Here is a 16389-nt window from a genome sequence, read left to right as displayed (position 1 = left end):
ACTGTAAATTCTCTTCACCTGAGGTGGCTGAAGATGAGTCACTTGTCTCTTGATGTGCGCCAAAGTCGCGGTAGGTGGAGGATGCAGAGCCATATTGGCGAAAACCAGCCTCTCTTCATAATCGTATTCGCAGAGAATCTTGTTATCACAGAGATAAAATCTGTCGCCCACGCAAAATCTGCAATCAGAAATTAATTTTATTGCGTTATGATCGTGCTACGTTATTAAAATCGAAAAAATAAAAATTCTGCAAAATTATAATATAATATAATAATTAATGTATCATAATAATTAAATTATAATATAATAGAATATAAAATATAATATATATATTATAATATTTGTAAAAAGCTACATAAAGTATTTAATAAAATTAAAATAAAATTGTTAGACTAAACGATGATGATAATCGTTATCGCGTTGATTCATAGTGTTTAAAAGTGGCAAAAGGACGGGAAGAAATTTCGTTTAAGAGTTGTGCGAGATAGGTAGAGGCGGTAAAGCGTGCTAATTCCCTTTAAGGTCACTTTCCGTTCTGCTCCGCCGAGGAAATTGCTAGAAAATAAAAACAAGCGGCGAAACGCCGCCCCTTTTCCGCTTCTTCTAGCGTCTTCCAAGACTGTTAAATGTAAATTTTCAGTCGATTCGCAGACATCGTACTCGGATTACCGTGAATTGGAAATTTCTCCAATTTTCTCGTTCTTACTTTCTTCTCTTTCTTTACAAATATATATCGATTCGTGACTTGATGATTCCCTGACTTTTATCTTTTCTGATTTATTATAATAATAGATCTCAAATATTATTTATAAATACAGTCTGATGTATACATGTATCAGACAAATGTTAATAAGTTGACATATATCTATTTCCGGACGAATGAAAAATCAGAGACAGCACTGAAGAGTGTATTTTAAAATTCAGCGTATAAAAGTCCGGGATTTTGGAGTAATCCGACACGATATACATACCGCTGCACGCGGATTTCGGGATGGCGACGAGGTACTGAACGTGCTCGGCTTGCGATATCGGAAGAAATAAGATTGCCACTGCGAGGGTTATACGCATCGACCAACTGTCGCTCCCGCGAGGGGCGGCGGGCCGGCGGGGCCTTTAAAATCAAAGATTTCACATTTTTCGTTTTTATTGCCGGTTTAAAAGTCAATTTTTTCTCTCCCGCGCCCTTTCTGGCGTCCGCATAAAGGACGTTACGCCCGGAAATGCTAAAGAGCCATGAAATCGGGCTCGCTCGTAAGGCTCGCAGTCGACCTGTTCTACCGCGCACGATGGATCGAAGATCCACGAGGGACATGAAAATCGTTTTGCCATGATCCACGGGACTTGAAAATTCCCGTCAGGCGCTGGGAACATCACTCTCTGGACATTATACCGCGTAGCGCGTTATATCGATCGCGATATGACGGGCGTGTTCGCGCGATTTGTCTTGCAGAAGGGCTCGAAAAAACTTCAAGTCGTTTTTGGGACACGTCGGATTCCTCGGATATCATTAGTGTAAATCGTTGTGAGAGAGAATCCTCGACCCTTTGTTATTTTATTTCTTAAGTGCAATTCGTATTGCGCGTTATCTTTAATTTTATATTATTCCTCTATTTTTAGCAACTTGATAAAAAAACGTGTGCTAAATATTTTTTATATTCATCTTATTTATATTTGTTAAATCAATTTCTCTCTTTTCAAGTCAACGTTATCGCGTGAGCTAATGTACATGTACAATGTTATAAAACATATATAAGTACCCTTACGAGCCTACTTACTCTCTACGATATAATCGTGCTCGTTAAGAGCTTGTAAAAAGTTCAGAATTTTATGATGATAAAATCGATGGAATATCCACAAAAGAAAAGAATGCGCCTTAATATAGACGAAATATGGGCGATTTCTCTTTCTTTTTGTCGAAGACATCGTCAATGAGCCGTGTAAACTGTACGTCAGCATAAACGGCGGGATAAAACGTATACAGTGTCGCGTACGTAATTCACCGGTGAATAATAAAAGCATTTTTCGGTAAGGGGCAGGGCTGGTGTGTGTATGTACGTACACCGGGCTACATACGGCCATTGCGTATTCAACGGATGTGCTGTCCCGCACTGGTATCCTGTTTGGGTTTTATGTCGGGATTTCTCTGTCGAGTGGTTTATACCGGCGCTTATGTAAATGCAGACGTGATTTTTTTCACCACCTAACTCGAGCCACCTGAATGCGAACGTTCGCGCGCGGCACATTTGTAGCATTCAAAAACGAGTCGGTTGGCCGACGTCGTCTCCTTGCGAGAGGACCATGAAATCGCAATGAGATTCTACAACGTACGCCGCCCATATCCGATGAAATCTGCATTTTTTTTTTTTTTTAGTAGTTTCAGCGATGTTCTCAGGATGTGACCGAGTAATTTCCGCCACTCGATTTGCACAATTTATGAAATAAATAGAAACTTCTTCGAGAAGAGATATTTTTTTCGTATCGAATATATATAAATACCAAAATGGTTGATGAATAAACATTTAGATATTTTCTTTTAAAAAGTGTATATTTAATTAACAGCAAAAACCATTTATAATGTCCAGTATAAGTGAAAAACAGGTTAAATTGAATGAGTTTTTGAAGCTATAAATTTCATTCTTTATAAATGCAACGGATGAAATGTTACGGATTTTCATTAATGTTCGAAGCCAGTGATCGCATGACTTCGATTTTATTTTCATCGCTATTAAAGATTTTCGTTGATTCAGAAATAAAGTTGCGATAAGAGATTCGAAATAGCGAGCGACAATCGTATATTCAGCCTGATTGGCGACAGTATAATTGAACTTAAAATATCTCTCCGATTGGCATATAAAACGGCGATATCTCGATCGATATGAGCGAGAGTATCGTAATATATAAATATACTTCTCTCCCTGTAAATCAGGACACGTTGAAAGTTCGAGATATATAAGCATTTTCGTACAGGTAAACAGGTTTAGCATCTACAATTGATTTCACTTCAATGATACAGTTAATTTTACAGTGAGTAATAAAATTTTTATGCATCGTGAGAAAAGTATGTAACGTTTTAATTTAGTATCCATCGTATTCTTCTCGATTTTGTCAATGAATAATTTTCATCAGTCAATCTATTTGTAAGAAAGTCCATTTGAATAAGTATGATTTTTGCTACTGGTATCGTGCAGATATCTTGTTTCCACACGAATAAAAGGAAAACAGAAAATGAAAATGGGCAAAGAAAAAGTGAGAAAGAGAGGCAAAAACGTGTGCCGATCGGAACATCTAGCATGAACCACCATAAAAAGCAACGCGCCCTCGTAACGGTGTACGATAAGTACACCGTGCTACGAAGCAAAATCGATCCCGGGGGCAGCTTCGAATCATGCACCATAAAAAGGAACATTACAGAGCGTAGGTGCGAGAGGAGAAAGAGGAGGAGAAGTCGACAGAATGACAGGAAAGAACGATCCTTTATAATAGTATCGTGATTTCGCGTCTAGATATGCCCTATATTTGCCGATAAACGCTCTTTCTGTAATCTGTAACGCTAAACGTTCCAGACATTAGTATCGCCAGTTATTTCTGTAGCTTAATATCATCTTTACATTTTAGCTCGCACCGAAAGTCAAAAAATTCCTTCGCAAGATTTTATTTCAATCAAAGCAGATTAGGCGGAAAAAATTGGCGCGGTTTAATAGTTAGTATATTTAAATGACAAAAGAAATAACATTATTTAATAATATCATATTTAACGAAAAAAATTAATGAGAGAGATGATGATATGATATTTATGATATATCAATTAAGAATTATCAATTTTATTGAATTAAGTAATTTTATTATATAGCGATTATTTTATATATTTGATTATTTTTCTATTTATACAATTTATAAAACGCGATAGCTTCTTTATATATTTTTTCAAGTTTAAATTTGAATTTCTAATTAAAATTATAACACATTTCAGAAATTGAAGATTGACAAAGTCGCGTTGGTTATCCGTTAAATGTTTTCCGCGACGCATTTCAATCGCCGTTAAGTCGAGAGAAAGCCTCCGAGATTCGTTGGCAAACAGTGCGAGCTCCGCAATATGGGACGGGAAGCCCCAAACGGCAACACTTCGGCGGTAGTCAAGATCGGTGGGAAAGGAGGAGGTTTGCTTGAAGCCGAAGAGGGTTGCACGGAATGAATTTCGTACTCTATCGTGGTGTCTTCTCCGAGGACAAAGAGAGAAAGCGAGAGAGAAGAGACGAGAGAAAGGGAGAGATCGAGGTCTAGATCGAGGCAGATAGGTGTGTACGCGAGTTTATATGTAGATATAGGAGGGGGAGAGAACCAGGAAAACGTCTATACTGCCGGTAGTTGGTGGTGCTCGTGCTCAATTTGCATCAAACTATGAAGAGACAGACACCACCGAACGTCCCTTCCTCCTGCCTATTCCCGAGGCCGTCGCTCTAACACCTGATGGCGCCGCGCCCCGTCCTCTTCCGCGACGCCCCCCGCATCCGAGACTAACGCGTTTAGCAGAGACTCGAACCCCTAATCAGATCTTCCGACGGCAACGGGCTTTCTAAGGTGCCGCTAAGTGTGAAGTTAATGGAGAGTCAAGACGTCGCGTCGCGACAAGAGACGCAAAACTCTCACCGCGCGCGCGTGTAATTCTATTTTGCGTTTGTCTTGGAATCGCGAATATTTCTTCATTCAACTCGATATCAAGATTTAACTGATAAGGAAATAAAAATATTTAAAAGATTTTTGCATGCAAATGTAAAAAGTTATCGTATTTTTATATATTTTTTATATTATTAAATTAAAATTTATATACTTATTATGTGCAAACCGTAGATTCATTCCCAAAAAAAAAATAATAGTTTGATTTTCCCGATAAATGACAGAATGATTTAATTTTCATGCGTCTATCGCGATTTATGGTTGTACCTCTGAATAGTCACATCTCGCTCGACGCGCACACTTTGTTGCGATAATGGCTGCTTACCTAGCGCGTTCTCCTGTTAATTAATTCAGACTGTCAGGGTATCGGGGAACCGTGGCGCGCTAATTCGATCAGCAGTGAATTCGCTCGCTCCGGTGGCGAGGGCTCTCGCCGTCAGGCTTCCGGGGAAGGTACCGAGGAGGAGAGCCTTCGCGCTTCCACGACGGATTTGCTCCGCAGACAGTTGACGTCGCTATCTAAATGTCACTCCAGAAGCGTGTCGGAATGCCACTCGATAACACATAGCAGCGGGGCGCTGCCGTTTCGAATCACGTCTCATTGTCCGATGTGCGATCGCATGCGCGAACGATGGACGGATGCTCGAGTACTTCCGCGTCACTATCGCGAGCGAGGCGACGTTTGTACAAGATGTATGCCGGGGAGCGTGTCATCTTGCGTATGTCACTTTGAACAAGGCAAAGCTTCGCATTGACTCATGAGTTGATGCCGTAGCACTTAGTAAGATTGGGAGAAATAAACATATAAATGTACCAAGAGCTCTATAACAACTTCATTTAGTTACATTCTTATTACAATCGAATTATGGAATCTTTAAGAAAACGAAAAAATTAATTCATAAAATTTGTTAATATATATTTTTAAACATTCTTAATTTTTTTTTAATTAATTATAAAATATTATTATTTAATAATTAATAATTTATTCAAGTCTGATGATTAATTAATAGTTTTCATTATTTCCATTCCTCATTAGTCATGATATATTATTGATTAAATAACCATAATTATTAATTACTTGATTACTTAGTAAATAAACTCAATATTCATTAGTTTAATATATATATATATATATATATATATATATATCGGGGCTAATTCTGTAATATAATAAGTTGTAAAACGATAAGATCTTATTTTCAATTTTTCAATTAAAATGTGCTTAGAAGATATCGATGAACTTTCATGTTAGATTTTGTATGTGTATATCAAATCTGTTGTTAGTTTTTGCTCGCGAGCAAAACATTCCCCCACCACGCGCGCTAAGTGGGATGGAAAGAAAATAAAAGCTTGAGATTCCATTCATAGATCATCCGTAGACATGTGTTTATTTATCATGTACGATGTCAATCGATTCGTTATATAGTCAGAAAGAGTTACCGCGGCGTAAATGATTACGCGAAGCTGAGAAGCTTCTCCGCTTGATAGATTTGATGTACGTATTCATCAATTAATTACGAATAAAAATTTGAAAATTATCTAAACGTTAAAAGTTAAATCTGCTTTCGATGCAAATATTATTTTAAACATTTTATATAAATTATGTAATTATTATATAATTTTGTTTGACTGATTACATCTAAAGATTAGCCTTCCAAAAAGTTTTTATTCCATAATCACCTACTTAATGATTAAAGATTACAAATGGTTATATAATTAATGTGATACTAACTATTTTAGTGATAATTATTTAATAAATGATAGCTTCAATATTATGAGTGCTATAATCAATTACTGTGTCTACCACAGTACAATGCAACGTAGAATAATATCTAAGAGGCGAAACACTTTGTCTCGGAGATGGCATTCACTTCTGCGCTGGTCGCAGGACACGTTTTCGCAAAACGAGCGCGGAAACGCGTAGAAATCGTCGCTATTAACCATTCCGGTCGAGCGTTCAGCCGTAAAGCACGCGGAGGGAACATTCGTCTTTCTATTAATTTCTGCGCGGCGCGAAATTACGCGCGTCGGCCAACCCTAAGCCATATTAATATCGTAGATTACGAAGGAAATTAAGACAGCGATGGGTCGCAGATACCGCGGTGGGACTCGGCGTTGTTCCTTTGTTACTTACAGCGAAGGGGTTGAGCAGAGGAAAGTGTTGAATCGTGCCTATTCTGTACCTCTCACGCGGTCGAAAATAGCGCTCAACGTGTTCCGTAATATTAGTTGATTAAAAAACACAGCATAACTCTTATAAGGGTGCTGTCGCAAATCTTACATATTCTTCGATTTTAATATGCCTATTTTTTTTTATTTGTTATAATCATGTTAAGAAATGAGTCAAAATTGAATAAATTTCTTTGAGTGTGATTGCATAATTTCTTCGAGAAAAATTATTTTAAATACACGAATAAGATCACGTATGTTTTTATTATACAGTGCGTTTCATAATTAAATATTCTAACTTAAAATGAATTTAGAAAACAAAAAAAAAGACAAAAAAAATTTTTCTTTGGAGATAAATTCTCTGGGGGTAAGAGAGAGAAATTGATATTTAAAGTTTTAGGTAGAAATGATAAATTTATTGTACGACTGCTAATACGTATTTGTTTTCGTAACTGTACATGTCAATGTTGACATTATAAAAACGATACACAAACACTATATCGACATAGCACTGAGAGACTTTCTCAGTGATATTTCTCAGTTTGTTCGACGCTTTCGCAAAGTAAGCATTGTGTCTCGCATTTATTAATAATATTTATAATAGTGAATATTAAACGAATTTATAATTATGTTAAAATTTTCATATTTTTTAACAATAAAGTAGTTGAAACACTATATTAATTAATTTATTATAACCTGATAATGATTTCATAAAATTTTATATAAAAATGTTTAAATGTCAATATCTTTTAAATAAAGCGTTTACGGGCATGCCTTCAGAGGAAAATTTTTTTCTTGTTTTGAAGTCTAATTTATATTTTAAATTAGTATATTTAATCTTAGAATATCCTGTATTAGTATATTTATTTATTCGGTATATCAGAAAGAGTGCTATCAAAATAACCATGAAAACTTTCGAAATTACGTCGTATTTATCGATGCCAGTTTGCGTTCTGGAAGATTAAGTTATATCACTTTCAGAAACTCGAAGGTGATACGCACAGCCGTGCTTGGTTCGAACGACTGTTCATTTATGATGCCATCGAGCTCGCGGCATCGCACATTGGTGACGATAGCATCGCGATAAGAACATCAAGCGATTAAGCATTATACGGGTCTATTTCGCGTACGTTGAACGATGTCTTCTTCTTGCCTGAGAATCGATTACCCATCGCTCACCGTAACGGTAGAAAAAACTTTCAAGACGCGGCGCGCGGAATCACATCAAAGATTATTTCCGCCAATAAAACGGAAGTCGAGTCGGTTGGGGAGATGCTCCGCGTGGCATAACAAGACGGGGACGAGGGCAAAAGTTGAGAGACGAGGTTGACGGTCGGGGGTGGTTAAGGGGTGTCTAAGGGGGTAGCGAGAAAACCGGCAAGCCCGACAATAAATCTACGGTCGCCCGGAGCGAGTACTTATCGGTTCGCCAGGATCGCCGGCGACGTCACAAGTCGCGAGAAAGACCCCGGCGGGCTCTCGTCTCCTTCAAACAAATTGACGTCGCAGTTCGAAGCAAGATCGAGATCTGACGAGTCTAACGAGCCGCAATGGTGACGTTTAGTCGGATATCTTCGTGGGCGTATGTATCAGTGTGGAATTGAACGGGGGTCGAGAAATATGCTGGAGAAATGAAATTTGGGATAGTCGGCTTTCTCCGAACATTAGCAGAATACGAAGAATATAAACTGTTATCTTTAATTTTTTTTTTTTACGAAAATTATCGCAAAAATAAATTTATCTCGTACACGCATTGCGTATATATAAATTTCGCTAAACATAAAAATTAATTTTATTATAAATTAAATCCTTGAATTCTCAAATATATGTTAACATTATTTGATAAATATATACAAATTCCATCATTATATATCCTCGATTTAACTGTCTAAACTCACTCTGTGTTATATATTTTTGCAGGTGCTTGTGGCAGGTACAACGGGTCGATTCCGGACAAGGTCTGCGTAACAGCAGTAGGAACACGCCGAGTACGGTGAGTCGGATTAAATATGACTTACGGGTTGTACTTAAGTTCTCCTAACGTTACGTAGCTTCTGGAGTAACATAGCCGAACTTTGGTCGGGGCAAGGCCTTGGCGAGGAGCGCGTAGTTGGTTCGGGAAGGGCAAAGTTAACATCACGCGCGTTCATGTAGTCGTGACCGGCGGGCATTGTCAAGGTTTCGTTCGGCTAAGTTTACCGGCCTCGTGATTTCACTCCGAGCGGATTCATCCGGATTATCGTCGGCGTGCACTCGAGAGAGAACTTGATCTACGGTCGAGGGCTGTAGGGAATATATTTTCGAAAATTATCGAATTAAATTTCGATCTAATATCGCTAATTTCTAAGAAGCTCGAAGTTGTAAATTTGTGCAACGTGTCTTAAAATATTCCGCGGGTTTTAATTATACCGTTATTCTGATTAAATCAATTAGTTCCGTAACAACTATCTCGTTTAAAGTCTGATCATCGGATGATGGCCGAACGTGCCGCGAATTTTGCAACAATTTGGTATGGTGTTGTCAACGATCTTCGTTTCGCATCAAACGCAAGGGAACATTGAACGAAATGTATACAGCGAAGTGTACGGGACGTTTAAAAAGCGTTGATTCAATTTTACGCTCAAAAGCGGCGAGGCTCGCTGCCCTCGATCCATAGCCGAGCGCTGTGGATGACAGGGATACCGGTGGTGGTGTTGACGTCCCTGTAATTCGACCGGAAAATATCAAAATAGGTTGCGTAATCCCGCAAGAAATATTCATCTCAATCTTGGCTGGATCTTCAAGTCTCTGTATAATTTTTTGTATGATTTTCTCGACCTAATCGTTATAAGATTTATTTTAAAAAAATAATAAGACATACAGAATATAATTAAAGAAGAAAAAAATTAGTTGAAATAGAAAAAATAATTAATTTTTAATAAAATTTCAGTATAAATATATATATTCGAAATTTCTTAAAATATATATATTTAAAAAAATTTCTATTATTTTCTACTATATAATATTCTTATTTAGAATTTAATGTCCTGCTCGATTTCAAGCTTTTCTTTTATTTAATTACGTCCTACATAAAGTTAGATAGTTTATAATATAAGATGTTATCTGGAAAATGCTTTCCCAGAATCTATAGAGGACAAGAAGCCGAATATATGGCAGGCTTAATCAACAAATTGGTCCCCCAAGGGTTCTCGGTCTTCCGGCATAAGGCCGCGAACACGCATAATTCAAAGTTGCACGAACCGCAGTCTAATTATCCGATCTTGTTGAGAGTTAGGTTGCAGAATCTTGCGTTGAAAACTTCGAATTCCGTTGGTATTTGCGAAACTGCGCCTTTCGACGCGAGGATGAACGAAGAGAAGCTGCCTCAGATCGAAATATTGACGTGTTGTTAAAGTTCGCTTGATTTATTTAGAAGTAAATGTTGACGGATTATGCGACGTCGCGTAACTTGTCGCCGAAGTTTTACCTCGTCCGAAATTTCAGCCTAAACAAGCTGATAGCTTCCTTATCCTTTAGCCTTGGTCCGACAGCCTTATCTTCTATAGGGCAGCTTGTTTGACTTCCGGCGATGTCTCCTTCTGACCGGACGCACTTGATAACTTGAATATCGCGGGTCTATCTGTGGGATAGAGAGTACACACGAGTATGACGGAGTAAGCAAGCGAGAGGGTGAAAGACAGACTTGCTACCAGGCTTAGTTAGTCTAATCCTTTCCATGGGTTGGCTTTACATTAAGTAAAGTCCGTCAACTTGGCCGCACGTTACTCTGAAAATCTTGTCACTTTTAAATCGCGTCACATCATCTTTTAATATAACATATATAAGTTTTTTTATTATTATATTAAAGATTAAAATATTAAGGATAATATTATAATATTAAAGATTTTTTAAGTATAATTTTTACGATTTTATTTGTAACGGACTATATTTTTGGAAAGCTGCTTTTTCTTTTACATCTATTTCGAAGATGATCCAAAGTTTGAAGTGGATAGCCTTCTTTACGACCTTAAGTTCGAATCCATCGAACATTAAGAATGAGAGAAAGAAGGAGGTTAATCCTCGGGAGCAAAGTAACGGCCATATTTCTCAATAAACAATAAATCAGCGGGGTCACCTAGCAAGGTATAACGCCCCCTCTTATGGATCTACCTTCTCTTTCCTTTCCGACTCGCCGTTCCTTCGAAATAAACCCTCTCTCGCTCCATCGCGCGTTCTCTCATTCCCTCTTATTCGTTTATCTCACTCCCTCCTCTCTTGCTTCTCCGTCTATCGTTCGGCGAGTCTCCAGGCTCCATTAATCTATGGTTATCTACGGCCTGCGTTGGATAAGTGCGTCGGAATGAGCCATTTCACCCTTGGGAGTTGGAATCCATCCTCCACCCTCGTAAGGGAAGGCCATCGAGAGACTGGCCCTTGGGCATCCTCTTTTGCCCTCGCGATGAGCTGTGCAAAACTCACTCCTTAACGAGATCGTAACGACGACGGATGCTTGCGCCGAGCAAAAATGCAGGAATCGAGAGTTTTAAAAAGACGAATTAATCCTTGAGACATATTTTTAAAATTCATTAGTCAAGTACAAATTGACTTTGCGCGATAAGACATCAAAAAATTACGCGAAGATATATAAATCATGAAAAGACGACACTATATTTTCCTTCTTTCTCCTTTTGCATCGGGCCGATAAATTTTGAAGCTTCAAAGTTGTATCAAAATGGCATAAAAAGGTACGTGAAACGTCGAGCGGTCGCGATAAAAACTACGGGAACGCGTAAGATGGTGCGCAAACGATCTCGCTCCCCCCTGTTCCTTTGCCTCTCAGACGGCACATCCGGTCGTAGGCCGCGCCACTTGGTCGTCCTCCGCGGTGAGTAATGCTCGTAGGTTATCTTTTCACCTTCGAGTCTCGTAAGTAAAAGGCGGAAAGCGTCCCCTTGTCTCCGCCATTTGGCTAGCTCGACCTAACGAACTAAAGAACAACTTTACTTTGCATGCGTTCCGACGATCCGCCGAAAGGGGAGGCAGAGGGAGAGTGGTTACGATAGGGGATTGTCGACGCGAACGACGATGGGTCGACGATGCGTCTTTATCGCCGGGAAAGTTAAGTGGAAGAAAATGCGTCGACTAAGAATGCGAGGGTGGGATAGACGCGAGTCCCTCGGAGATGGCGGACAAAGTTGAAATTGATGCACTGGACGGGTGCTAGAATCTACGAGCTAGAAGCTTACGGTCGAGAGGTACTCAAGAGAGAGAGAGAGTTACGAAACACGAAAGCTCTCCGTTCCTCGAAAGTTTCTCTCGGCCGTCCTGATGGAACGGAATCGATTATAGACGTGCGTGCGTGTCAGCTCGTTGCGATCTACCGTACTCGAACAATGCGTTTACGACGTAAGCTTATTATAAAGCTGCTGCTTAAAACGGCTCGAATCTTGCAGCGCGGATCGAATTTCTGATTAATAAAATAATAATAATAATAAGCAAAAAATGTTGCATAACAAAATTAATTTCAAGATCAACGAGTTCCAGATGACTAAGCTCGATACTCCCATAAAGCGTTGACGAGTATAATCGCGAGAGGGGAGTTCACGTATCATATATATATATCACATAATCTCGTCGTATTATCTCGCGGCAACTATGCGCTGTCTAGCGAAGTGCTGTTGAACGTGACAAGTGATATTATTAGTTAACGCGCCGCGTTTACTCCCGTTGCATGCCAGTAGATACAGGGTGTCTACGGCAGACTTTGCGTAACTCAGAAACCAAATGCGTCGGAAGGGGGGGAGGCGACGCGCCTTGGTTCGACTATGATCTGCCAGAAGCAGATCTCGCAAACATCACTGTTTGCGAGAGACGCTTGTTCGATCATGAAGGATCCTTTTAATTAACGTCGACGTCAAGAAAATGCAATTCTCGTTGATAACCGCGACCAAGTAAAATCAAGCACATTTTCGAGCTACGATTTTGTGTCGACGTATTTTGCTCCCCTTCAACATAGATGGATTAAAGACAGATGGAAAATGATATGAAAAAAAAAAAAAACGGGAGACTCGACTAAGAGCGTGAGAAAATCAGACATTACGCGCCTGATGACGGCGGAGATAAATTCTTCCCATTGTCGATAAACATCGGCGCATTGTTTCGGTGCATCGTGCGCGATCGTGACGGAGCACTGGGTGGGCAGATTATAAATCGCGAATGTTGAGCACGGGAGGTGGAGGCGGCTGCCGTTCGATAAATTGGGATTTTATTATCGCTAATAACCATTGAAAATTATTATGCGTTGATATTTATGCCGAGGCTAACCGCCCCTTCCTCCACACACTCTCCCACGTCCATATTATATACGCCGAAAATTACGCACGTACAAATACGCACATATACGTGCGAGCGAGCGAGCGCAAACCGCACCCTTTCGCGAGGAAAAGAGGGAGGAAGGGAGGGGAAGCAGTGCGATTTTGGTGATCGCATTTTGGCTATTATTTACGCGTCGCGTGCATACGGTTTTCGCCTCTACGGGGCTTACGAATGTTTATCGGCAAAAATTAACGGGCAATTTGTTCGGGCGCATTGTCGACGGTAATTATTATTTTATCGACGGTCACGCGCGCGCGACCGATCTCTTGTTACCTCCCCTTATTATTTATTGGCCCGTGTTCCGTTTTGCGAACGCACCGAACGCTATTATCGCAACAGCTCCAACTGCGTTATGCAGTTTTGTGCATTAAAACCGACCGCGATATCGCCGACGCGTTTAATATCGCGTCATTTATTATGGCGTGTCAGATACGATTGCGGAATAAGAAATTTAGATTGTGATACAGAAATTAACGATATAGAAATCTCAAATAGTATAATTATAGATATTTAAATTTCTCTACTCTTACTGCTATAAAAATATATGATGTTGCTAAAAAGATAATAAATTTAATACGTACGCAATACGTTTTATTGAAGGATTCCGCGCCCACGCGTTTCTCATTTACGGTGAATTGGCATAAAGAGGGGAAGCCTGACGCGAGCGCGCGCGGATCAATTTATGACGCTCATTACAATCGATTTGCCGGGGATCGACGATTCGTTTATTTTACACCCTCGTCTTCCATTTCACGATCGTGCAAATCGCGCAATTTCTTGTGAGAAATTAGTCCCGTTGCGTGATGATGACGATGAATGCGCGAAGAACTATTTTTGGTGCCGCGCCGCGACCGCGCGCGTCGCGTTTTTCGTAATTGGCTCACTTTATGCCAGGCCATGCGCGCGAAAAATATGTATATACGCGAAAAATATGTATAAGCGTATATATATTGTTTTCACGGCACGACGCGCGGTCATCGCGCACAAACACGTCGAGGATTATCGAATGCGGGACGATCGCGAACGCGCGGACACGCGTGTCGTTGCCGCGATTACATCGCAACCCGAAACCCTCGATCCTCGAAGAGACAATTTTTTTTCCACCAGCTTGACGCTGCATGACTCGCGTTAATAAATAAGCGCCCGTCTCTCTGTCTCTGTCGTTTCTCCGATTTGCATTTTATTTCGTGAAACGTAAACGCGAATCTCGCACGCCACTCGCAGGACACTCGCGCAAAAAATAACTATACTGTAAATTTTCCGGATTGATAACTATTTATAGAGTTTATCATTCGATTTGTTTTTTTTCATATGTTACATGCATGATGTACTCAAAATGCAACTGTATAAACGACTCGTTAATTTTTACACAATAATGAATGGCTTTTTATAGATCCCATTTGCGCGCACAATTAAACTGATCGTATTGGAGTGTTTACAATCGCATTTCAAGCATAATTATAGTAAATCTAGACACGGCTGGCCAGCCCGCGGCGAATCGCATTAGTTTCTATAACGATATTTGCTGCGGTGCGGCAATTTAGGTATCGTTTTATCGATGGTATAATATACAATTTGTATATATATATATATATGTATATATTTTATAGAGAGCGCGTGAAATATAAAGAGAAGGATATGGAAGAGGAAGAGAGGGTGGAAAAGAGAGATGGAGAGGGAAATACGGCACACGGTAGACTGTGTACGTTTACGTATTATGTACACATACACGAGCGCGTCCCACATCGGCTAATCTCGTATTTGCGCGATTAATTCTACGCGTTTAACGGAATCCCGTGTCTCGCTAATTACTCTGTCGCGAGCATTTCGCGCGCGCACTGACGATGCTGTTTTTACGTTAATTACGGAATCCGTTGGCTAATGGGTCATACGAATAAAAATGATGGAAAATGCTCTTGGCAGAAACTAAAAATAGAATTATTTCACAAGTATGTGAAAGAAAAAAAAAAATATCTTTTTTGACACGTTTTGCTCGAAGATGTTTTGATTATTTTAACTTGTAATAAATTGCCTGCCGCATACAACTTTACACAACCTTACACGAGCGAATCAGCTGTGCCCCAATGTATCGCACGTGGTGCGTAAGAGAGTGACGCGGATCGTCTATGTATACTACGTACGACGAGTTTAAAGCCACGTTTAAGCCGTATAGGGCTTAGATGCGTCTATTTTCTAGCAAGGTCCCTAAACCGGAGATTAAAGCCATCGCCGTGCACGAGGGCGTTCCAAAAATCCAGGGATTACGTCTAGGCAGCAACGGCAACGGCGGATATGAATTAATTTTGACGTTAAGAGCTATCGCGTCTCTCATTTATAACAACAGCCCCTTTTTGCGCGTTTCCCGTCGCTCTCTTAAATCCATGAGTAGGTATGCCCGGTAAAACGTCCAGTTTGTCATAATATAATTTACTGCCTTAGATGTTTTAAAAACATAGGAAAAATTCCGAAGAAATATGTTTGAAATAATATAACTCGTAGATAAAAAGCGATTTGAAACATTTCTTTTTTTAATTCCTTGATGAAATTATGTAATATGAGAAATGAGAGGCGAGAAGAATCTTTAACTTTCACGAAGAGAAAGAACACAAAATTACAAAGACGCATAGAACGCATCTCGTAATGATTTCGCGCTCCTGAAAACTCTCGCGAGTGTTACAAACGCAAGGTGCGTCGATGCATTTCGGTGCAGCCGGTATGGGGAGTGTTTTTCGGCTTGTCGGGGGTGCTTTTGGCGCTGACAATACCGCAATGCACAGGTTGGCCTAATAAAACTATGATCGCCGGATAAAACAGTGCAGTTCGCGCTGGTAATTAGCGGTATACATAAATCATTGGCCGCGTAAATGCGTACGAGCGCACACATGCGCGCGTACACGGTATACGTGTGCATGCACGCCTATTACAAACCACCCCCGCATGCTGCCTCCGGCAAATGCCCTCCTCCGTCTCCGCCGTCCTCCGCTCCGTCGCCGGCCACGGCTCGCCGAGTAAACGAATACACGTGTAACGAGTAACGCAAACGTTGTGACACTTGCCTCTTCTCTTCCTTTCACACGAGTGATCTTTGATTCTATCTGAATTTACGTAAGAGAAAATTCTGCGAGCCGATCGACATCGAGATACGAGAAAATGACACTTACGCTGGATATAAAATTTTTTTTTTCTTTTCTA

At 40.0% G+C, this 16389-nt stretch overlaps 1 protein-coding gene across 3 annotated transcripts in view; it reads right to left on the bottom strand.

Moving 5' to 3' along the window:
- Positions 1-16389, bottom strand: part of LOC126850856 (LIM domain only protein 3-like) — a 77955-nt gene that overhangs the window by 10182 nt on the left and 51384 nt on the right. For all 3 annotated transcript variants that reach the window (XR_007687602.1, XM_050594260.1, XM_050594261.1), the window contains exon 5: positions 19-178. Coding sequence is in view for 2 of the 3 variants with exons in the window: in XM_050594260.1 (XP_050450217.1) it covers positions 19-178 (160 nt within the window). In the remaining variant the exon portion in view is untranslated. The remainder of the gene's footprint in view (positions 1-18; positions 179-16389) is intronic.

Source organism: Cataglyphis hispanica, chromosome 7 (assembly GCF_021464435.1).
Source record: "Cataglyphis hispanica isolate Lineage 1 chromosome 7, ULB_Chis1_1.0, whole genome shotgun sequence".
Lineage (NCBI taxonomy): Eukaryota > Metazoa > Arthropoda > Insecta > Hymenoptera > Formicidae > Cataglyphis > Cataglyphis hispanica.
Note: the sequence above shows the minus strand (reverse complement) of the source record. Positions and strands in the feature narration are given on the sequence as shown.